General features: G+C 38.5%; 1 protein-coding gene across 2 annotated transcripts; it reads left to right on the top strand.

The window, feature by feature from the left end:
* Positions 1-741: 741 nt before the first annotated feature.
* OSGIN2 (oxidative stress induced growth inhibitor family member 2) lies at positions 742-24,740 on the top strand. 2 transcript variants are annotated; one of them, XM_006202355.4, is made up of 6 exons: positions 742-874; positions 10,138-10,292; positions 15,585-15,721; positions 16,243-16,434; positions 19,271-19,362; positions 22,863-24,740. In XM_006202355.4, the coding sequence occupies exons 2-6, from the start codon at positions 10,226-10,228 to the stop codon at positions 23,893-23,895; spliced, it is 1,521 nt and encodes a 506-aa protein (XP_006202417.1). In that variant the 5' UTR covers positions 742-874; positions 10,138-10,225; the 3' UTR covers positions 23,896-24,740. The 2 variants fall into 2 exon arrangements, with proteins under 2 accessions (XP_006202417.1, XP_072807814.1); XM_072951713.1 differs by lacking the exon at positions 742-874 and adding an exon at positions 881-1,627.
* Positions 24,741-25,277: the final 537 nt, after the last annotated feature.

Raw genomic sequence — 25,277 nt, 5'->3', positions numbered from 1 at the left:
AGAAAAGTTATATAAAGTACTTATAAACCTTCTTACAGTTTTAAATATTTCAGTTCTCTGAATTGGCATAGCTTTCACAAATTTAGTTCCTTTAAAGGGATAATATTATTAATAATAACAGAAAATTAACTTATGCTTCACTTTCTGAAACAACATTAAAGTACAATGAACATTAAGCTGTCAATAATTCAGAGAAAAACAAAAAAATTTACATACATCTATTTTTTCTCTTAGATTGTGTAATCCTGGAGGAAGGCTGAGTTCTACAATTTTCTTCTAGGCTTTGCAGACTGAAATATCTGCCAAGTGCAGGTATTAGTTTGTTCAATGACAACATTTAGCAAAACTTGAGAACTTAAAAAACTATTTAAAAACAGAAACTGATGTATCTCAGATTTTAACTTCAAAAATAATTAAGGCTTTTGGGGGAGGGCAGACAGAAAGACAGCTCTGTATAATAGTTTATGCAACAAATCACTTCTTGTGTGTGTGTGTGTGTGTGTGTGTTTTAATTTCTTTAAAATACTGAATAGGGACACGCATTACTCCCTTCTTTTCTAACTTTTCTTGCATCACAGTCACCTGGAGGGAGAATAAAAAATACACATTTCTGCCCTTGCTGCTCCTTGAAAAGGACTCGGTGAATCTTGGGCGGGGCTGAGCACCTAGATTTTTAATCAGTGATGCCATTGACTTAAGGAAGGGGAACCGCAGTCGTGCGGCCGGACTTCTCGCATCAGACCCACTGGGGTGGGGCCTGGGGCACCTGCGGTTCGGTGAGTCCCCCAGGAGACTGTGATGCAGCGTCAGCAGCGGAAAGCACACGGAAGCTCAGGGCGTCGGCGCCCAGGCCACCGCGGGGAGAGGCGCTGAAGTGAGTTTCCTGGGGCGGGGATCTCGGTCCTTCCCGGGCGTCCTCGGCGTGGGGCCGGCGCACACCGACCCCGGAGACACCCAGGTGCCCGGGTCGCGGAGGCCGTGCGGCGCGCGAGGACTCCCGCCGCGCCGTCCCGCCACCGCGGTTAGCAGCTCTTCCTCCTCGCCTCGTCAGCGGGCCCTCTCGAAGCGCATCCGCCCCGCTCCGCTCACCCCCCCACCCCAGGCCGCGGGCCGGGCGCACGCGGAGGGGCGGCGCGGCGCAAGCCGGGGCCCGGGACCCAGGACCCGGCACCCAGCACCCGGCACCCGGCACCCGCGCCGCAGCGGGTCGGCCGCGGGCGGGCGGACCTCGGCCCCAGCCCCCGATCAGGCCCAGCCCCGCGCCCCGGCCGCGGCTCCACCAATCCGGGGCCTCGCCCGCCGCCGCCGCCTCCGCACCTGCGAGGAGGAGCCCGCGCGCCTCCGCCGCAGCCGTCGCAGCGTCCCCGCCCCGCTCCGCCCCCACCGCGGCTCCCGGAGAGCGTCCGCCGCCCGCGTCTGGCTGCCTGCAGGCGAGGAGCGGAAGCCGCCGGCCCGAGGCGGACTCCGCCGCTCCGGAGCCCGGCCGGCCCCCGAGCTGCGGCTTCCGGGCAGCCGCGCCACGGCGAGGCTCGGGGCGCGACCCCGCGGACGGAGGCGCTCGGCTTCCCGGTGCGCCGCGCTCCATGCCTGTGTGGTGCTGCCGCTGCTCCCTGGCCGCTCATTTCAGGTGACTTCTGCTCCGGGGGAGGAAGGGCAGCGGGCGGGGGGGCAGGGCCGCCGGGCCCCGCGGCAGGGCCGGGGCCGCGCGGGGTCTGAAACTGGGGGCGAGCCGGGGGCGGAAGGCTGGCGCCCGGACTGCGGCCGCCTCCCGCCTCGGCCGCGGCTTCCCCCGGGCCCTGCCTAGTCCAGGCTCCCGCCTCGGCTCCTCGCTCTGGGGGACTCGCCTCCGTTGTCCCCTGTTCCTCTCGCTGGACCACGCCGGTCACGGGACTGCGGGACCGGCTAGGCCCGGATAGAGTCGGTTACTGCGAACTGAGACTTCTCAGTAGTGCAAAGTTTGAGTGAAGGCTTGTGAATGGCCTCCCAGCCTTCCACGCACACCTTAAATCTTTTTTTTCTTTAAAAAAAATCTAATAACCGAAGTTACTAGGTTGAAGGGAAATAGGGAATTATGTTTTAAGTGTGCATCTAGTTCCAAATAGGTTCTGACCTAGTAAGGTGTTAAGTCACTGTAAGTCACATATATTGTATGAAATTTGAAAAGTGTGGCGATTCTAGACTAACATTTTGAGAAAGTTTTTAGGGGTGGTACGGATAAAACGTTTTAAAATAGAAGTGAATGTTATATCTAGCGGAGTTGGCTACTTCAGTTATGGAAAGACCAAAAACAACTTGAAACTGCTTTTCATCCTGGGGTGAAGAAATGTTAAGCTTAGCGAAGACTTTAGAAAGTGCCTTTCTTTACATATATGAATGTGTTAAAATAATGATATGCAAAACGTCTTTTGTAAAATACGAAATTCTGATCAAGAGTTCTAAAATTGGGCTGCATGTATAGGCTTTAGGTGACCCGTGAACTTGGATGTAAAGAAAGGTACCAGGAATTTTCACTCAGCTTGAACCAAAACCTGTCTTCTTCAGTTATGAATATAAGCAGTAAATCACAGTAGTGTTTGTGACTTTGTCATTGTAGAAATCACAATTATTTTCATATCACATTAGTTGTTGCAGATACCTAGAAATACTGTTTGCTTATTTCTTCAAGATTACAGTAATTATTATACATCACTGAACTTGTTACTAAGTACAGTACAGAAATACATAAAAACGTGTCACAAGTTTACTTTTAGTAACTGTTACTAGTTTCCTTGTAAATCCTATTGTGTTTAATGATATTCAAAGAAGAGGTCCAGAGGCTTCAGCAAATCTCAGAAGAGGTGTAACGCACAGAGAAGACTCAGTATTCCTGATGTAACAGAGCAGCACTCCTGGCTTGCCCACCTTCTCAGTGAGTTTTATAGGAGTCTCTAAATTCTGAATATTAAAAATTGTTTTATGTAATAAACAGTGGGATTTTAAGTTCCAAGCAAATTTGTTTGTTACCTGCTTGGCAGACAGTGATTTGAGAGTAGCAGATCCACGTTGGCGAGCTTTAGAAAACAAGTTCCCCTAGTGAAAATTTGCTAAACTGAAGCCCCAGAGAAAATAACACGCCTTTCAAAAAAAATACTGTCCAAAAGCTTTTTGACACCTTTAGGTACAGTTGAATTCTGAGGACACAGCTTGGTATTCATATCCATTCAACTGACCCTAGATATTGAATACCATATGCTTACCTCTTTGTACAGAAATTTGGAGGCGGGGATGAAAACAAGGTATTTGCCGTATTTTGATCTTGAAGAATAAAGGAAAACAAGTCTACTGGCCAATGGATAAAAATTGTAATTGATAGACCGTATTTCCATTGTAAGAATAGCTCTATCTTATTTAAAATTTTGCAAAGACAACATTTATTTATTATTTAAAACAGTTCCTTAGAAAGAGATTTATAACTTACTAAAACCTTTTCTGAGCAATTTCATTAGGAAAACACATTTTAAAACCAGTTGCGACAGCATTTACATCTCCGATCTTGTCTAATATCCGAAAGGCTGAGTATTGTGAGACCACTGTCTACTTAACTTTTCAAGGGAGGAAACTCCCATACTTTCTGTTCTGGAAGATGACGCGTGTGACTTTAGAACCTTCTTTTCCTACGGTAGTCTCACTTGGGTAACAGTCCAGGGTCATACTTTCAATGACTGAGAACCCAGGGAGTAAAGCATTTCGTTTTAGTTTGAATGGTCATTTAAAGAAGTTTTGCTGGATGCGAAAGAAGTCTCTGTTATTCACATATTATGTCTGTGCTCCTTTTAAATTTGTTTTGAATCTTTGGACCATGTTTCAAAAACAAACCTGGAAGGCATCTAAAATCATCTGAAAAATAATCTTTTTTAACTTGATGCCTAACCATAGGGTAACTTTTTGCATATGTGTAAAGTTTTGTTCTTTACTGTTTTCCTAAAATTTAATTATATGTGTTTTCCAATTTAATTAGTTCCCCAAATAAAAGTAGATTTTTTTAAATTACTCAGTATAATATTTCTTATAAGTAGAACGAACATTCAGCAAATTGGATTCCTAAGTGGGTATTTACACTGCTCACTGACCTGTGAAATAGTATGCAGATACTGTAGAATATATACAGCAATATAAAATTTAAAATTTAGCCTCTGAAATTTTTAGAAAGAATACTTACTAGCAGGCCTTTGTTTCGTTGATGCTTTATGTAAATTCAGTGGACCTTATTTTCATTTTTTGCTTCTCTTAATTCAGTTTTTCATGCCTCTGTTAAACCAGTATTTATCAAATACCATACAAGTTTATTACAAATAATTTATACCACTATTACGGATTATATACCCAAAGATTATACCAGTTAGTAGAAAATCAACACGTATTACTTATACTGTGTAGAGAATTAAGATAAGCTAAAACTTTGTGTGTACTTTACTTGAGTCTTGGGAGAGACTAGAGTCAAATTGGTTGATGCCCACAGACACACAAAAATCTACTAGACCTAGTAAATGAATTCAGTGATACTGCACAATATAAGATCAACATACAAAAATCCATTGTATTTCTGTACACTAACAGTGAACAATCTGGCAAGGGAATTAAAAAACAATTCCATTTATACTAGCACCAAAAAGAAGGAAATATTTAGGAATAATTTAACAAAAGGAAGGTGAGAATTGTACATGGCAAATGAGAAAACATTGCCAAGAAGAATGAAAGAAGGCCAAAATAACTGAAAAGGAACACCATGTTCTTGGATTGAAAGGCTTAGTATTCTTAAGATGGCAGTATTCCTTGAATTGATCTATAAAAATATACTCCTATCAAAATCCCGGCTGCCTTTTTTCTCTAGAAACTGATGAGCAGATCCTAAAATTCACATGGAATTGCAAGGAACCCAGAATAGCAAAGGCAATCTTGAAAACAGAACAGAGTTGGAGGATTCACACTTCCTGATTTCAGAACTTCCTACAGTATTCCAGAACTTACTGGAATAAAGATAAACGTAGATCAGTGGGACAGTAGTGAGAGTCCACACATGAGTCCCTCTGTTTATGGTCGGTTCATTTCCGTGGGATCCCAGGGAAGTAACAGTCTCTTCAGCAAATGGTGCCAGGAGAAGTGGATATCCACAAGCAAAAGAATCGAGTTGGACCGCTCCCTCACACCATATGCAAATATTAACTCAGCATGGACGAAAGACCTGCGTGTAAGAACCAGAACTGTAAAACCGATAGAAGAAAACAGGTTTGTGATCTTAGATTAGGCAGTGCTTTTTTTTTTAGATATGGCACCAAAAGTACAGCAGTAAAAGAAAAAAAAATTAATTGGACCTGATCAAAAATTAAAACTTTTGTGATTCAAAAGATAATATAAAGAAAGTGAAAAGACAGCCCGCAAGATGGGAGAAAGTATTTGCAAATCATATATCCGAAAAGGGACTTGTATCCAGGACATATAAAGAATTTTGAAAACTTAACAATACAAAACACAGCTTAGTTGGAAATTGGGTATGTAATTTGAATATTTCTCCAAAGAAGATTGCAGATGCTCAATAAGCACGTGAAGAGCTGCTTACCCTTATTTATTAGTCATTAGGGAAATGCTTGTCACAGCTGCAGTGAGATGCTATTTTATACCTGCTAGAGTGGCTAAAAAAAGACAGTAACAAGTGTTGGTGAGGATGTGGAAACACTGGAACATCCTATCCCTGGTGGGAATGCAGGATGGTGCAAACGTGGGAAACTAGTTTGCTAATTCCTCGAGCTGTCACACGTAGCGCTTATGGCCCGGCCATTGCGTGCACTTCTGAGAACATACCTCAGGGAAATGAAATCATTTGGCCACACAAAAATGTTTACACGAATGTTCATAGCAGCATTATCTGTAATAGCCAGGAAGTGGAAACCATTCGGCTCATTAACTCATGAGAGGGTAAACAAAAGGTATTAACGGTTGTACAGTGGGATGGTATTCTGGCATAAAAAAGAATGAAGTACCAATACATTTTACAACATGGGTGAACCTTGAAAACATGCTAAGTGGAAGAAGCCAAACACAAAAAGGCCACATAATGTACGAGGGATTCCATTTATTTGAAATTTCCAGAGTAGGCACATCCAGGAAGACAATAGATTAGTGGCTGCCAGGAGCTGGGGGAAGGGGAAAATGGGGAATGAATGCTAATGGGTGCAAAGTATAATTTTGGGGTGGTAGAATTTTTCTGGAATTAGTGGTGGTGATTGCAAAACCTTGTGACTGTACTAAAAGCCCTGAATTGTACACTTGAGAAGGGTCAGTTTTATGGTATGTGTATTACATCTCACTGAAAGTCTTTTTTGTTTGTTTTTTTAAAAGTGTTTTCCAATCTCCCTCTATCTACCAGGTCTAAGGCCTGATCAAATGATCTGTTTTTCTGATGTTTTTGAGCTGTTGAAAACTTTGTCTTTCTTGATTAATAAAAGTCCAACAGAGGAGGCATTTTATTTGTCTTAACCTCTTAAATGTTTTCTTAATATCTATCAATTATTTGAGAGGTTAAGTCCAGTATAATGAAAGATCCTTGTAAAATGGATAGTCTGTTTATAGCATTGATAGCTGTATTAAAATTCTGAGGACTGCCAGAAAAAAAGGGGGGGGGGAGAGGGTTGCTTGAGACTTCTTGACTTAGAGTATTAAATGGCTCTTGATAAGTTATAGAAAAATCGAATTCTCCTGTACCTTTAAGCAAAAATGATTTGGAGTTTAAGCCAGAACTTCTCGCCATGGTTGGATTGTTCTTAAGGAGTTTAAATATTAAGTATTCATTTCACAGTATTTATTTGTAGACTTAAACTAGCCAAGGCATTTTAGATCATTGAGTTTTGCTTATAAAATCAAATATGATGGGAACTGCTAAAATGCCTTCCTTCAGTCATTCAAAGGATCATTAGTTCTTAGCATGTAGGGGACATCAGATAGTATTCATGTGGTCTAGCTTAAGTTTGTGTCATCTCAAGTTGACCCTAACCCCTATAATATCCCCCATTTTAATAATATGAAACATTTGTTAAGCTTTGAGGAGACATCTTTTTAATTACCAGAAACTTTGTAAGAGTGATGATCATTTTGATTAACTACATCCCAGGTTGTATATATGGAAGCAGTGGTGTCTGAGGTAGGGGTGTCAGGAGGGAACTGACCGTGAGGTCTCCCTCTACTGAGAAAGAACTGTGGCTTTTACAGCAACCACAGTATTGAGTCCTTGGTGTCCAAAAGGACTTTCATCAGAAGCATCCAAATGAGGCTGGGGGAACTGTCCTGGGCACACACTTAGGGGCAGTGTCAGGGGCAGGCCCAGGTATAACACAGTCATGCTGAGTTCAGTTGCCAAGAAGCAGGAGAAGGCAAGACAGCTAGTCCACCTGGATTTGATCAGAGGCAGTAGGTGGAATGACCTGAGAGGGGTAGATCGAGCATAAGACACTTCCAGGGTCGGGCTTGCAGTGTGAGGAGGGGCTTTCCTTAGTGGCCATATCCAAAGGTTAGCTCTTCTGGCCAAAAGGCGCCATGTATCATTAGGGGAGTCCAAATATTGGGGGTAGGAAAGCTGTCAAGTGTATCCTGGGGAATGCTGCCCCGTTCTAGGGTAGTTTGGGAACTTTGAAGGGTATAGGGAAGCAGAAGTCTTGGTCTGTGCCTAATTCCATTTCTAATCCTCCTCCAGGATCAGTGAGTCCTATGAAATAACAGATCCATACCCCAAATTATCATTTCGGGAACAGCAATAAGCAGTCACCCACTAGTCAGTACTCAGTTTAATATTTTCAGACACTGGCCTGTTTCTGACTTTATGAGAATGAAGACTAACTCAGGAGTTCTATTCTGAAGTAACCCCTAATGTAATGCAGCGCATCAGCTGTTGGGAGGGGACTCCCTTTCCTGCACGAGCACGTCAGAATACCAAAACCAGCTTCTGGGGAGGCAGCTGGAAGAGATGGTAGATTGGAAATCAGTATTAAGATTTTTTCCACTTTTCAGTATCTCTTTGAGAAAAGGTGTGTAAACCTTATTTCTTTTACCAAAGTGCAAAATTTTCTAATTTATAAGTACAGTAAATTTTCCTTAAAATATATGTGACTGTTTTGTTCCAAATATGCTTCCTCTAATACACTTTTTTATTGAGAAAAAAAGTGAAAGAGAAACTTGATATTCCTAGATCTCAGAGAATCACAAATGTCCCTAATATAATGCTGTGTATTAAAAATAACTTCTTATTTAAGACTTGCCTTCAAGATACTAAAGAGACATTAGCAGCTGCAGTCGGCTCTCCATATCCATGGGTTCCGCATCCATGGATTCAGCCAACTGTGGATCAGAAATACTCAGGAAGGAAGAAATTCCAGAAAGTTCCAAAAATCAAAACTTGAATTTGCTGCATGCTGGTAACTACACACATAGTATTTACATTGTATTAGGCATTATACGTAACCTACAGATGACTTAAAGTATATGGGAGGATGTAGGTATGTTATATGCAAATAATAAGCCATTTTATATAAGGGACCTGAGCGTCCATGCATTTTGGTATTTGAGGAGGGGGAGTGAGGTCCTGGAACAAATCCCCCTTGGATACCGAGGGACAGCTGTATTTAGGATTTCTGACAAAGAGGTGTACGTTGACATTAGCTAAGCTGCTTATTTGAAAGCATTAATCAGAGAGATTTCCTTTTCTCCTTTTATGGAATTATTGAATATTTTACAGCCTAAATAAAATCTGATTAAAGACTTTTTTTTTTAGGATCAGCTTATTGAGTTATATGGGGATTTTTTTTTGTTTTATTTATTTATTTATTATTGAAGTATAGTTGATTTACAATGTGTTAGTTTCTGGTCTACAGCATAGTGATTCGGTTTTATATGTATATATTCTTTTTCACATTCTTTTTCATTATGGGTTATTATAAGCTATTGAATATAGTTCCCTGCGCTATACAGTAGGATCTTATTGTTTATGTATTTTATATATAGTAGTTTGCATCTGCTAATCCCAAACTCCTAATTTATTGTCCCCCTTTCCCCTTTGGTAACTGTAAGTTTGTTTTCTATGTCTGTGAATCTGTTTCTGTTTTGTACATCTTAAGTTCATTTGTATCTGTTTTTTAGGTTCCACATATAAGTGATATCATATATTTGTCTTTCTCTGTCTGACTTACTTCACTTAATATGATAACCTCTGGGTCCATCCATGTTGCTACAATGGCATTATTTGGTCTTTTATAGCTGAGTAGTACTCCATTATATACCCTAACTTCTTTACCCAGTCATCTGTCACTGGACATTTAGGTTGCTTCCATGTCTTGGCTATTGTAAATAGTACTGCTGTGAACATTGGGGTGTATAGATCTATTTGAATTAATTTTCCCCAGATATGTGCCTAGGAGTGGGATTGCTAGATCATATGATAAGTCTGGTTTTAGTATTTTAAGGAATCTCTATTTTGTTTTCCATAGTGGGTGCACCAAACTACATTCCTACCAGTACTGTAGGAGGGTTCCCTTTTGTCCGTACCCTGTCCAGCATTTATCATTTGTGGACTTTTTAGTGATGACCATTCCGACCAGTGTGAGGTGATACCTCACTGCAGTTTCAGTGTGCACTTCTCTGATACTTAGCAGTCGTGGGCGTCTTTTCACATGCCTGTTGGCCATCGGCGTGTCTTCATTGGAGAAATGCCTGTTTAGGTCTTCTGCCCATTTTTTGATTGGGTGGTTGTTTTTTGTGTGTGTTAACTGAGTTGTATGAACTGTTTATATATTCTGAAAGGTAAGCCCTTGTCAGTTGCATCATTTGCAAATATTTTCTCCCATTCCATAGGTTGTCTTTTCATTTTGTTTATGATACCCTTTGCTGTGCGAGAGCTTATAAGTTTAATTACCTTCCATTTGTTTATTTTTGCTTTTATTTCTGTTGCCTTGGGAGACTGACCTTAAGAAAACATTGCTACGATTTATGTCAGGGAATGTTTTGCTAATGTTCTCTTCTAGAAAATTTGTGGTGTCCTAAGACAGAGTTTTATAAAGATTTTATTTTGACTGTGTATCTCTTGTGTTGTTTTTGTTCCTTTTTTTTTTTTTTAAGAAACTATAGTGACACTGAAACTGAAGGAGAGATTTTTAATTCCTTGGTGCAATATTTGGGTGATAATTTGGGGCGAAAAGTTACAGCTATGCCATTGGTTGAAGAAACTTCTTTACTTGGAGATTCATCAGTGACTTTGCCTGTGGTAGTAATAGGTAAGTTACTGCATTTTATCTCTTAAAATTCCTTTTACGATTCTCACTACTTTTATAATTGTACAGTTACATAGCACACATTCTTAGGATTGTGTTGAAAAATATTCTTAGGTTGCTTGATGTGTTAAAATAACTAATAAGCAAATTTTTGGAGAGAGTAATTGGTTTATCTGATACTAGATTCTGTGTTAGAATGCAACAGGGTTTCATTGGAAGACTGATATTACTGTATTATTTTAAAATATGGTGTTATCTGTTGTGTTAACTGTATGAAACTGTCATGATAATGACATGACTAATATTATTAGAGACCTGTACAGAGCATTCTGTGTACATTATTGAATTATGCCTTACAGCCCCGGTGGTGTAGGATACGGGCAGACAGGGACGCTCAGAAGCGGAGTGGCTTGTGCAAGTTGATAGTCAGCGCTCCATTGTAATGAACATTATAGTAACCTGCAGTTGTGTTTATAATAATTTAGCCATCACAGTACTATTAATATCTTCATACCACCTCAATAGATAGGCACAGAAGATATTAAAAATTAAGTTATTAGAAACCTAATCACTTCAGAACTATATATTTGTCATGATTTTGTTCTGTTGCATGTGCTTAATTACCTGTCGTGCGTATCTCCCCTGTAATATTCAAACTCATAAAGTTGGGCAAGTGCTATGTGTGAAACCAAACCCAGGGAAGGAATTACGGGACATAATGTCCCGCGATGGCGTACAGCTGCCTTTGGTTCTCTGACAGCCTGTTTCAGCGTTACCGGGAAGGAGAGGAAGGTCCTGGCTCTGTCTCGGCATATGGGAGACGCAGTCAAGAAGGGAGAGAAGGGAAGCAGGGTCCTTCTATGCCAGACTCCCCTCAAGGGCAGCTGGTGGCTTTCGTGGTAGTTCTCACCAGGACACCTGAGATCAAACCTCGTGTTCCGTGTCCCACTATGTCCAACCCTGGTTTTCCACCCTGCGTGTCGTGCAGTAAGTGAAGGAAGCCTGTCTGATTGTTCTAGTTGAGCTTTGGGAGGGTCAGAATAGGAAAAGCTACCTTCATCGGAACCTCCCCACCTCACTTCCCCCAAAGCAATATTTTTCTGTTTTGCCTCAGCTCGCCAGTGAGTAGCTTGACCTCAGGCTTCTAGGGCCGTGCCTGCTGGCTTGAGCTTACATGAAGGGCTGACTTCCGTAACATGTCGGTGGCTTTAACACAAACCAGTGGCTTTAACAACATCAATTTATTATCTATTTCTGTTGCATAGGACAGGAGTCCAACACGGTCTTGCAGGGCTAAAGTCAAGGTACCAGCAGGGCTGCATTCCTTTTGGAGGCTCCAGGGTAGAGTACTCCCTTGCTTTTCCTGTAGCTAGAGGCCACTAGCACTCCTGGGCTCCTGGACCCCGACTGCGTCTGCAAAGCTAGCAGTATTGTTTCTCTTTTAACCTTCTTCCATAGTTAAGTTTCCTCCTCAGCACAGCTGGGAAAGGTTCTCTGTTTTTAAAGTCTTAGCAGATTAGATTGGGCCCACGTAGGTAATCCGGGGCACTCTGCCCATCTCAGGGTCCTCCATCACATCTGCTGAGTCCTTTTTCTGTGTAAGGTAACACCTTCAGGTCCTTGGGCTTAGGATGGGGAAATCTTTGGGAGCTGGGGAGCATTCTGCCTTCGTGTGTATTTCTGTATGAACTGCTTGTTTTTATTCTTTCACAGTTGTCTGTTGAGTGTTATTTCTTTTTGATCCTTTGTCTCAGTTCTTAACTCCCACTGTTTTTCTTACATTTTTTATATTTATTCTAATAGACTATTTTTTTAAGCAGTTTAAGTCTATAGGAAAATTAAGTGGAAAGTGCAGAGTTCTCCTATATTCCCTTTCTTCTCCCTCCCATCTCCCATTTACCCCTTTTATGAACACTTGCATTAATATGGTACATTTTTTACAACTGGTGAACCACTGCTTTTACATTACTACTAACTAAAATCTGTAGTTGAGGCTTCCCTCTTTGGGTTGCGCAGTTCTGTGGGCTTTGCTGTCTGTGTAATGTCACGTGTTACAACATCATGTAGAGTAATTTCACTGCTTAAAAACTTCCTGTGTTCCACCTGTTCATGCTTTCCCTCAACCATCAACTCTTCGTAACCACTGATCTTTTTTTTTACTGTCTCTCTAGTTTTACCTTTTCTAGAATGTCATACATGTGGAATCCCAGTATGTAGCCTTTTCAGACTGGCTTCTTTGGCTTAGCAGTCTGCAGTTAAGATCCCTCTCTGTCTTTTCATGGCTTGATAGCTCATTTTATTTTTTAATCACTGAACCCTGTTGCATTGTATGAATGTTTCACAGTTTCTCCATTTGCTTACAGAAGCACATCTTGGTTGCTTCCAACCTTTGATAATTGTGAGTAAAGTTGCTGTAAACATTCGCGTGCAGATTTTTGCATGGCTGGCTGTTAAGTTTTCAGCCCATTTGGGTAAATACCTACGAGTGTGATTGCTGGATCCTGTGGCAAGACTATGTTCAGCTTTGTAAGAAACTGTCAAATTGCCTTCCCCAGTGGCTGTATCATTTTGCATTCCCGGCAGCCATGAATGAAAGTTCCTGTTGCTCCACATCCTTGGAAGCACTTGGTATTGTCTGTTTTGAATTGTAGCCATTCTGCTAGGTGTGTAATGGTTTTACACATTGTTTTAATTTGCAGTTCTGTAATGATACACAGTGTTGAGAATTTATATGCTTACATCCCATCTCTGTACCTTGAGGTACAGATCTTTCGCCTACTTTTTAATTGATTGTGTTGGTAGTTTTCTTATGGTTGAGGTTCTAAGAGTTTTGTGTATATGTTAGAGACAAGTACTTTATCAAATACTTATTTTTGCAAATATTTCCTCCCAGTCTTCTCTTTTCATTTTCCTAACGGTGTCTTTTGCAGAGCAGAAATTTAAATTTTAATAAAGTCTTGCATGTTAGTTTCCCTTCAATGGGTCCTGCTTTTGGTGTTTTATCTAAACACTCCTTATCAAACCCAGTGTCACCTAGATTTTCTGCTGTGTTATCTTCTAGAAGTTTTATAATTTACTGTCTTATATTTAGGTCTGTGACCTGTTTTTAGTTAATGTTTGTAAAGATAATTAGGTCAGTGTCTTGATTCATGTTTTTGCATGTGGATGTCCAGCTGTTCTGGTACAGTTTGTTGAGAAGATTACCCTTTCTCCATTGCATTGCCTTTGCCCTCATGTCAAAAGTAAATTGACCGTGTGTGTTGAGGATCTGTCTCTTGGCTCTCTGTTCTGTTCCACTGACTAGTCTATTCTTTCTTCGTTTCCACGCTGTCTTGTTGACTGTAGTTTTATAGTAAGACGTGAAGTTGGGTGATAGCAGTTCTGACTTTGTTCTTCAATATTATGTTGACAGTTCTGGATCTTTCACCTTTCCATTGAAACTTTGGAATCAGTTTACCAGTATATTATCCACAAAATAACTTGCTGGGATTTTGAGTGCATCACATCTGTAGGTCTAGTTGGGAAAAACCGACATCTTAACAATATTGAGTCATTTTGTCCATGAATATGGAATATCTTTCCATCAATTAGATTTTCTTTGATTTCTTTCATTGGAGTTTTCTGGTTTTCCTTATGTATATCTTATATGTATTTTGCTAAATTTATACCCAGGTATTTTGTTTCACAAATACAATCAGTGTTGTGTAATTTCAGATTTCACTTGTTCACTGCTGGTATATAGGAAAGTAATTGACTTGTATATATTAGCGTTGTATCCTTCAACCTTGCTGCTATACTTGCTTGTTAATTCTAGGAGCTTTCTGGTCACTTTGGGATTTTCTATGTAGACAGGCATGGCGTTCACAAAGACAGTTTTATTTCTTCTTTCCCAAGTTGTATACATTTTGTTTCCTTTTCTGGTCTTCCTGCATTAGTTAGGACTTTTATCGTGGTGTGTGTTGAGTAGGAATGGTGAGATGAGACATCCTTATCTTGTTCTTGATCACGTGGGGAAGAAACCTATTTTCTCACTAAGTGTGATGTTAGCTGTAGGGTTTTTGTAGATACTCTTTATCAAGTTGAGAAAGTTCCCCTCTGCTTGTTGTTTGCTGAGAATTTTACATGAATAGGTGTTAGATTTTGTCAAATGCTTTTTCTGTGTCTGTTGGTATTACAATTTTTCTTTAGTTTGTCTCTTGCTTTTTTATTCAAGGAAATTAGCTCTTTGTCTCAGATCTTAACTCCCACTGTTTGCCATTTTAAAAAAATTCTGATGTTAAATGGTTTCTTTTTCATTCTGCCTTTTGAGTTTTGTGTTATATTTTAAGGCTTCCTACTCCAGCGTTATAAGTAGAAATATTACCCTCTTTCCTAATATTCTTATGATTTTAACTCGTATTTACATCTTTAAGCTTATTTTATTTGGGGCAAAATATTAGGCAAGCAACAGGGTTTTTTCCTGATGGCTAGGAATTGTCCCAGGTGGATTAAATTTTTGGTACATGGCAATAGAGAAGTGGCACTCCAGACTAAAGGAGCTATGGAAATCAAAAGTAGTTCAAGAAGGTTCAACAAAAAATAAAATCCAGTCTGGCTTTAGGTAGAACATACAGAAATACAGGAAGATAGTTACTAGAAGATGGGACTTGAAATATGGTTGAGACCAAACATGGAGAACACTGGATAGTCAGAAACAGCAATTAAGGGCTTCAACATAGAGTGGGAGGACTTTGTTACCAAAACTCATTTGAACGTAGAATGTGAAATGATCTTTGAGTGGGTGAAACTTGAAGAGGAACAGGAAGAGATTTTTATCCTCCGAATCAGAAAATACGAGTGAGAATAGCAGAGACCACTGAATGGATGTAGGTGACCAAAACAGGGCTAGAACCAAAAACTAACAAGCTTAGGGCTTTGCTGGTATGTATTGTGCCACGAGGAGGAGTGAGGTTTAAAGGAGAGGGCGCCGAAACAGAGGAGTTCATGCAGCTGCTTGTGAACACACTGTGATCCCGTTATTAGTGGGTCAGTCAGGTGGAGCGAAGAGGCAGTGTCTGAAAATGTGGGGTGTATTTTTGGGGTAAGAGGTCAGCCTAGAAATCTGATTTTGAGGGCCAGTCACATAGAGGCTTGAAGCTTCAAAAGAAAACAGGAGAGCAGACAAAAATTTTCTCTTATGAATACTTGGTTTTAAGAGTTTAGAGAAGGAACAGTTGATGTAGAAAAGCCATCTGTGAAACAGAAAAATGAGCATTAAGACACACAATACACCTCTCTCCCCCTTTTTTTAAATAGGAAATGGACCCTCAGGAATCTGCCTTTCTTATATGCTTTCGGGTTACAGACCATATTTATCATCAGAAGCAATACATCCAAATGCAATCTTACACGGTAAATTAGAAGAAGCAAGACAGCTTTCCATTGTTGATCAGGTATTATTTTTTACGTGCTAGTCCATTTTTTTTTTTAATCCTGAGACAAAATTAGTTTACTATATGAGCATTGTGTTTCTTAGCTGAAAATCCTTTCTTCTGAATAACTTTCTAACATTTTAATTTTAGATTTATAAATATATTCTGCTGAGTTACGTCATCTTTTTCTGAATTAATTAGAGCAAAATTTCCCAAATTATTTCCTTGTGGAGTTTAATAGATGCTCTGTGCTCAGATAAATTTGGAAAGTGATGCTTTTCATCATTAAAGTGTCATGGTATATTAGCATATGAAAGGCATCAAGTTTTGTAGTAAAATGATTTGATTAGCTTTGTTGAAACCCAATCTTCTTCCTGTTTATTTGACCCAAGAATCTGTTAAGACCTAAAGGAACTTCAGTGTTGTGAAGCACACTATCTGGGAAATACTGGTTAGATTAATAGCCTTCGCTGTTACTGTGTTAGCTGGGTTTTTTTGTTTGTTTTTTCCAAATCCTGTTTTTTGTTTTTTAATTCATTCAGGACTTGGAATATTTGTCTGAGGGCCTTGAGGGTCGATCCTCCAATCCCGTTGCTGTGCTTTTTGACACACTTCTTCATCCAGATGCTGACTTTGGGTATGATTATCCATCCGTTTTGCATTGGAAATTAGAACAACATCATTATATCCCTCACTTAGTCCTCGGTAAAGGCCCACCTGGTGGAGCGTGGCATGTGAGTACATTTTTCTTATCATTTTAGTGGATGTGAATTATATGTCATCTTGATAAGACCATTTTGGTTCTTAAATATTATGATATACTACTGTATATGATGATTACCACATTTTTATCTGATAATTTAATATGTTCAGTTAAATATGGGTTAATTACTAGTAGAAATTAAGCCAGCCACATTTTATTACTGTCTTAGAAGAAGCGTTTCTCTAAGAATTATATAGAAAATATTTTGAGAATGTTTTGCGTAGTAGAAATGTTTTAATCCATTTGATTTTAGAGTTTACAAAATTTCACACAGTATTTCATATCAATATCCATCATTTCCCTCCATTTTCAAGATCTTAAATGAAAAATGTATTGTGAAAGAAATAAACTGTATTAGTCCGCTTGGGCTGCTGTAACAAAATACCATAGACCGAGTGGCTTACACAGGAGATTCATAGTTTGAAGGCCATGGGATCCGAGGTCAGTGTGCCAGCCAGTTCATTGTGCGGTGATGGCTCTTTTTCTAGCTTGTAGGTAGCTGCTTTCTGGCATGTCCTCATGTGGCAGAGGGAGTATGAACTCTCTTCTTAAAAAGCCACTGGTCCTGCTGTGAGGGCACCACCCTGATGGCCTCGTCCAGCCCTAATTACATTCCACAGGCTCATCTCCAGATACATCGCAGTCAGGTTAGGCTTCAGCACATGGATTTTGGAGGTGACACAATCTAGTCCACAGCAGAGGTTGAACCATAGAACTGATAGCATCAAGATTCAGTGTATTTCATTAGGGGACAGTGGCTAATAATTATTCTTAGCAGTTAGTACAGTGTCTAGTGTGTAGTGGGTGCTCATTTGTTGTACAAATAAATGTTAAATAAGTTTTGCTGTTACAAAGTACAGACTTCCGGGGAATTTTAACATTAAATATCAAATCTTCAGTGTCAGCTTCATTTAGATAGTCCTATATTAGAGCAATGTTATATGGCTAAAAATTGTTTACATTTAATTCATCAGATGACTTTCAGAGTATTTGGGGACTTCAGAGATTAAATACATCATTGACTCTTTCGTTAATCTTAATTACTTTTTTGGTACTGGGTAGCAGCTACCAGATTATCTTGCCTTTTAACCTAGGTTTGTATTTGCTCTATTCATGAGTAGCATTCTTAATAAAACTGCATTTCTTGAAAAAGCCGTAGTATATTTTTTAAGGTTTTAGATTACCTCCTCTAAATTCCTGAGGTACTTAATATATTTTCTGCTTAGAAAACTGTGCAGGCAATGACTGATCTCTGCGTTACTTTATTTCTTTCACTTATATATAATAAAGTTAAAGTATGGATAAGCCTTGATTACTAACAATATATTTAAATCAAATATGTTCATAATATATTTGAATATATATTTTGAATGTATGAAAATATATTTGAATCCAAGATCAAATATAAAATTATAAAATATACAACTATAAAATTATATTTGATCTTGGATTCCCCAGCCTTCAGGTAAAGCTGAAATAAGCCTAAAACCTGGCTCTGAGCCCAGTACCAGGCCCAGCCTGCCCCGGGTGGCAGCTTGCTGCGTTTCCTTCCTGTGGTGGTCTTCTGCTGTCACAAATTACTAATAGATGTTATAAGCTGTAGCACATAGTAAGTGCTCTGTTAGATGATAATAATAATAATAACTACAATAATAATACCATCCCCAATACTGGGCTGTATAAAAACAGGACAGGAAGAGTTCAGATTTTAAAAAGCTGTAGCCTAGCTACAGAAACAATAAAAAGATCGTGGTTTCCAGGGGGTTGGGAAGAGGGTGGGAGGGGAGAGATGAATAGATGGAGCACAAGGGAATTTTAGGGCAATGAAATTATTCTGTATGATACTGTCATTGTGCATTTGTCAAAGCCCATAAAAGGCACAACATCAAGAGTGAACCCTAATGTAAACTTTGGACTTTGGTTGATAATAATGTGTCCATGTTGGTTCATCATTTGTACCAAGTATGCCCCACTGATGAGGGATGCTGAGGGCAGGGGAGTGTATACGTGTGGGTGGGGAGGGCGATGTGCGAACTCTGTATTTTTTGCTCAATTCTGCTGTGAACCTGAAACTGCTCTTAAAAAAAGTCTATTAAAAAAAAAAAACATAGCCTTAATGAATTGGTTGAAAGGAACGACTGAGGTCAGTGGGAAAGGTGCGTTTGGCCCGTGAGCTTCCCTTATTTTTCTTGCTGAGCAAAGCAGAAGCAGACAGGCTTGAAGGACTCATTTCCTTAAAGGCAGCTTTAGCCTCAGCAGTGAGTGAGTATGTTCTTAAGCAACCACTATTCATTTCTCTAGTTTTAAAAAGAGACGCCTGCTGTATTCAGCCAAGCTCACAGTTATAATTGATGGAGGTGGGGGAAAGCTGTTTTGCTGCCCATTAAGAAACCTCTGTTAATGTTAAAATGGAAAGACATTTAGGGTGTTAGAAATTAATGAATTTTTCCCCTTTTGTTTATAATGTGAAAATACTAATTTGTTCCTCTGACATGATATTCTGCATCCAATTATGCTGATTACAGGCCAAAGCTATCAACATTGTTTAGGCATCAGGTAGCATTGTAAATCTGATTTATAAATGTATAATTATATGAAAGAAGGAATACAGGTACTACCAGTTATTGAAATATTTGAATGTTCATTGGAATAAAGTTCCAGAGGTAATTCACACAACCATTTAGGACTTCTTTAAGCCCTCCTTATCCAGACTTAATTATAGGAAATGAGATGAGTTTGGTTAAAAAAAAATCCATGTTACTGATTAATTGTGTTTTTTGATTGTACATTTTTTTTTATTCAAATAGAATATGGAAGGCTCCATGTTGACAATCAGCTTTGGAAACTGGATGGAGCTCCCTGGTCTTAAATTTAAAGATTGGGTGTCTAGCAAACGAAGGTAAAGATCAAACTATTAAAAATTTTGGTATTCAGTGGGAAAGAGTCTGTTGGCAAATCTCAAAATATTTTTAGATGAGTATCCATGTATGTGTCTTTCAAAGAAAACCTCTCTGCTATACTGATTATGAGCTAGTTTCTATTAAGAGATGTTATAAAACTAAGCACACAGAGGTAAGGGCTTGTCTGCAGATTGTTAATCATAGTTTTACCTCATTCCCCATTAAACCACTCTTTGTTTAATTACTTTCTTATACACCCACATATCCTTTCCACAATTACTTACTTATTTTTATGGATATATAACTTCATGCATGCATATCTCATGTATACATACTTAAAAATATTTGGCTTTTCAGAGTAGAAAAGTGTATATGATGAATAATTTGGAATGATAGAATGAAATAGAGTCTGATGTGACTGGCTACTTGACTGTAGAGGTAAATATTTAATAGGAATATGAAATATGAGACTAGAAACTATGAAAATCTCAACTTTCAAGAATAAGTTTATTTTTTATTTTTATTTATCTGGGAGAAAGAATCAAAAATTTAAAAAAAATAAGAAAAGCTATCATTTTCAAGACTAGTAAATACTAAATTAGGAATTACTAACAGAGAGTCTGCTGTAATTTACTCACAGAAACAATACATTAAAGCAGGAAGTGACTCAGCCTTTGTTAGAACAGGGCTGCAACATTTGGGTGCTTCAGTTCCTGCTAGATAGAAACCAAGTTAATCTACAGTAATTATCCTTAACTTGAAAGATTTAAGGAAAGCAAATTTAGGCCAGCATGGGTAACTGAGATTAAACCTTTCAAATACTACTTTCGGGGGTTTTTTTAAAAAGGAATTTTCTAGGGGTCTGAAATGTAAAGTTGCAAAATCAGGGAATTTGTGTAAGTTCTTGATTTTTGTGAGAAAGTGAAATTGCTCAACATACTTCCGTCTGTGATGTGGGTGAGGGAAAGCTTTGTGTTTACACACAAGTGTGCATCCTACTAAGCTGAGCACATTATGTATTTATATAATACGTGAAAATGAATCTTACGATAAGTATTAGCTTTAGTTCCTGTCTTTGTATAGTGTTAAGAGAAAACTACTCAACCTCTACACATTAGCAGGGTTTTTTTGGTTTGTTTTTAATTTTTTTTTTAATTGAAGTATAGTTGATACACAGTATTCTGTAAGTGACAGGTGTAGAATATAGTGACTCACAATTTTCAAAGGTTATATTGCATTTATACTTACGCTGAAATATTGGCTATGTTTCCTATGTTTTACCGTATATCCTTGTGGCTTATTTTACATATAACAGTTTCTATCTCTTAATCTCCTTCCTCTGCATTGTTCCTCCCCCACCCCTCTCCCCACTGGGAACCACTAGTTTATTCTCTGTATCTGTGAATCTACTTTTTTTGTTGTCATTATATTTACTAATTTGTTGTGTTTTTTAGATTCCACATGTAAGTCATAGCATGCATTAGTTGTCTTTTTCTGTTTGAATTATTTCACTTAGCATGGTATTCTCCGAGTCAATCTATGTTGTTGAAAAAGGCAAATTTTTCATTCTTTATGGCTGAGTAGTATTCCATTATATAGATATATAAAAATATTTATACACATCTTTAGACATTCATCTGTTGATGGACACTTGGACTGCTTCCATATCTTTTTGGCAATTGTAAATAATGCTGCTGTGAACATTGGGGTGCATGTATCTTTTTTTTAACATTTTTTATTGATTTATAATCATTTTACAATGTTGTGTCAAATTCCAGTGTTCAGCACAATTTTTCAGTCATTCATGGACATATACACACTCATTGTCACATTTTTTTCTCTGTGATTTATCATAACATTTTGTGTATATTTCCCTGTGCTATACAGTGTAATCTTGTTTATTGCATGTATCTTTTTGAATTAGTGTTTTTGGGTTTTGGGGATATATACCCAAGAGTGGAATTGCTGGGTCATATGGTAGTTCTACTTTGTTTTTTGAGAAACCTCCATTGTTTTCAGCAGTGGCTGCACCAGTTTACATTCCCACCAACAGTGTACACGAGTTCTCTTTTCTCCACATCCTCGCCAACATTTGTTATTTGTGTTCTTTTTGATGATGGCCATTCCTACAGGTGTGAGGCGGTATCTCATTATGGTTTTGATTTGCGTTTCCCTGATTATCAACGTTGAGCATCTTTTTATGTGCCTATTTGTCCTATTGCACGTCCTCTTTGGAAAAATGTCTGTTCAGATTTTCCTGCCCACTTTTTAATCAGGCTATTTTTTTACTTTAATGTTGAGTTGTGTGCTCTGTTTATATATTTAGGATGTTAACCCCTCGTTGGTCATATCATTTGCAGATATTTTCTTCTGTTCATTAGGTTGTCTTTCTGTTTGTTGATGGTTTTCTTTGCTGTGCAGAAGCTTTTAAGGTTAATTAGGTCCCATTTGTTTATTTTTGCTTTTATTTCCTTTGCTTTAGGAAACAGATCCAAGATTGGCAGGGTTTGAATCCTGACTCTTTAACTTCTAATGCTGTGGCCATGGTCAAATAACTTAAACTAATGATTTCCTAGTTTACAAAATGGAAATAATTAATAGTAACTATTTATGTAGGGTTTCTGTAAAAATTGAGAGTGCATTCTATATCTTCATTATTATACTCATTAAGCCTTAAAAGGAAAATTTTTATGAACTTCTTCCAGTTACAAATTACAGTGAATTATGTGAAATGATTTGGGGTTTTTACTGCAACTTACCTCTAATTGGGGCAGTGCTTGAGCATACTAATGCCCATTGCTTTAAAGTTCAAATGGAAAATAAAAGTTGTATTAATGTACTTTTTTCATAAAGAATACATTTACAGATCTCTTTATGAGTAGGAAGAGAGAGAGAGAAATGTTACTTAAGCGTAAGAGGATTTTGTTCAGAAGACTGATCTGAATTATTTTTAGTCATTAGGAAAATACAAAGCAACTTACTAAAACTAGTGTCTAGATGTTGTCTTTAAGAATTACATGTTACAGTTATATCTGTAATATCTGTAATGATTAAAGAATGGAAGGACCTAGAGATTGTCATACTAAGTGAAGTAATCCAGAAAGAGAAAGATACCATCTGATACCACTTATATGTGGAATCTAAAAAAAAAAAAAAAGAACTTATTTACAAAACAGAAACAGACTCACAGACATAGAAAACAAACTTAAGGTTACCAGGAGAAAAAGTCGGGGAGGGGATAGAGAGAGAAAGTGGAAGTTCTGGATTTGTAGATACTAACTGCTAAATAGATAAACAACAATGTTCCTGCCGTACAGCACAGGGAACTACATTCAATACCTTGTAATGGCCTATAAGAAAAAGAATATGAAAAGAAGTATCTGTATGTATACCTGAATCATCATGCTGTACACCAGAAATTAACACAACACTGTAAACCAACTAGATGTCAATAAAATAAATAATTATCCTCAGAACATTTTTCCTTTTCCTTTTATAGGAACATAAAAGGGGATCGAGTTATGCCAGAGGAAATAGCTCGCTACTATAAACACTACGTAAAAGTCATGGGTCTTCAGAAGAATTTCAGAGAGAATACTTACATTACATCTGTATCAAGACTCTACAGAGATCAAATTGATAATGATGGTCAAGACAGAGATATTTCAACGCAGCCTTTACAGATAGAGAAGTCGAAATTTATCAAGAGAAACTGGGAAATCAGGGGTTATCAGCGAACAGCCGATGGTTCCCCTGTTCCCTTCTGTCTCTTTGCTGAAAATGTAGCGCTGGCAACTGGATCGTTGGATTCTCCTGGCCGTCTGGAAATTGAAGGGGAAGATTTTCCTTTTGTGTTTCATTCAATGCCTGAATTTGGAGCTGCTATAAGCAAAGGAAAGTTGCGTGGGAAAGTGGACCCAGTGCTGATTGTGGGTTCTGGGCTGACTGCAGCTGATGCCGTGCTCTGTGCTTACAATAATAATGTCCCTGTGATTCATGTATTTCGTAAAAGAGTAACTGACCCAAGCTTAATTTTCAAACAGCTTCCCAAAAAGCTTTATCCAGAGTACCATAAAGTCTATCATATGATGTGTACTCAGTCGTATTCCTTACACTCACGTCTGTTACCTGATTATACCAGTTTTCCTGAGCACCATGTGCTTTCCTTTAAGTCGGACCTGAAATGCATTCTTCAAAGCATCTCTGGATTGAAGAAAATATTTAAGCTCTCTGCAGCAGTAGTGTTGATAGGTTCTCATCCCAATCTTTCTTTTCTGAAGGAGCAAGGGTGTTACCTGGGCCACAACTCAAGCCAGCCAATCACATGTAAGGGTAATCCTGTGGAAATAGATGCATATACCTACGAGTGCGTTAAAGAAGCCAACCTTTTTGCATTGGGTCCTTTGGTTGGAGACAATTTTGTTCGATTTTTAAAGGGAGGAGCATTGGGTGTTACACGCTGTTTAGCTACAAGACAGAAGAAAAAGCAGCATTTGTTTGTTGAAAGAGGAAGAGGAGATGGGATAGCTTAAAGCAAGTTTACAAACGATTTATATGGACACTTTACCATTAAAATTTTTTAATAGTGGTTTTACAGTGCACTGGCTTGAATTTTCTGAACTTGAATTAACTGGGAGAGAGCCTCAAGGTATAGTAACTATTTTTTAAAGTTACCAGAACTTGGTGTCCTGATTTACATTGTAATGTATCAGAGGTGTCGCTGTCAGACAAACAGAAACACTGCCAGTTTGGTGTAACCTCAATGTCTCACTTAACTAAAACGTTCTTTTCTTCTGACTTATTTTTTGTAATCATTTTTTGGTTATTTATGCTTGATTCCAAAATATCACAGCATTGAATCTATAAAACCACAGTCATCAGGCCAGAAATTGTCCTCATTATGTGCTGGGCCACCTTGCTGCTCAGAAGATGGCCCATTTATAGCTGTTAGAAAGGTAGACTCTCAGGCCCCACAACAGACGTACTGAATCAGAAACTGCATCTTGCTAACATCCTCAAGGAATATGTATGCTTATTAAAGTTTGAGACACACTGGTCTGAAGCAAATGGGATGTGAAGGTATGTATGCTGAGAGTGGGGTGGGAACAGGAGGCGTATACAACTCAGGTTTTATTTATTTTGAAATTATCAATTGTATAAATCTAATTTATTAGCAAATATGATGGGCTTTGAAGATTTTTTTATTGTTGAAGCCTCAACATATTCTCAGCTTCTAATTTAAACAGTCCAATAATGTTGGCATATCCTTAGACATCCAGGAACCTACCACAATACTTCTTGGAGATGCATTCTCTATTTAACTAGCATAACACTTCAACTAATTTGCAGTTCAATAAATTTTGAATGGAACTACTTATTTCTGTGTGAACACTGAGTTAATGTCTGTCACTGAAACTTAAGCTATTTGGGTAAAAGTACTTACAATATTGGAATACTATTTGAGTAATACCAGAATTATTAAAGCTTAAAATTGTGAAAAGGTTTAAACCTGTCTTTTCCATTCCCAAGATGATTACTTTGAAATTTGTTCATTTGAGATGACATAGCATTTAATCCTATGGTTATTTATTGAACTATATGCTCTATTGTGGTTTTTATTGAGGTATGCTCAATGTCTGTATTTTTCATACAAAACCCCAGAAATGTACTGTTAGGAAAAAAAAAAAAAAAAGCTGCTTCTGAAGTTCTCCATGGCAGATATTGAATTTCTTAGTCTTTTTCTCTCGGCAAAATTTACTTCATCTGGAATGTGTTTAGTGAAAGTCTATATTTTTTCTTAGTATTAAAAAAAATGGACTAAAAACGTCAGTATTTTTCTGTCCATGTTTGCAGTGTTAATGCTTACAGAATCGTAATTCACTTTAAAATATAATTATTTGGAATAGACTTGTAC

This window comes from Vicugna pacos, chromosome 29, assembly GCF_048564905.1.
Source record: "Vicugna pacos chromosome 29, VicPac4, whole genome shotgun sequence".
NCBI lineage: Eukaryota > Metazoa > Chordata > Mammalia > Artiodactyla > Camelidae > Vicugna > Vicugna pacos.
The sequence above is the reverse complement of the archived record's forward strand: the minus strand, read 5'-3'. Positions and strand labels throughout refer to the sequence as shown.

Coding starts and splice junctions, on each gene's coding strand:
- OSGIN2 (XM_072951713.1), top strand. CDS start 1,584: ATGCCTGTGTGGTGCTGCCGCTGCTCCCTGGCCGCTCATTTCAG. Junction 1,628..10,137: donor TCCCTGGCCGCTCATTTCAG/GTGACTTCTGCT, acceptor TTTTTTTTTAAG/AAACTATAGTGACACTGAAA. Junction 10,293..15,584: donor TTTGCCTGTGGTAGTAATAG/GTAAGTTACTGC, acceptor TTTTTTAAATAG/GAAATGGACCCTCAGGAATC.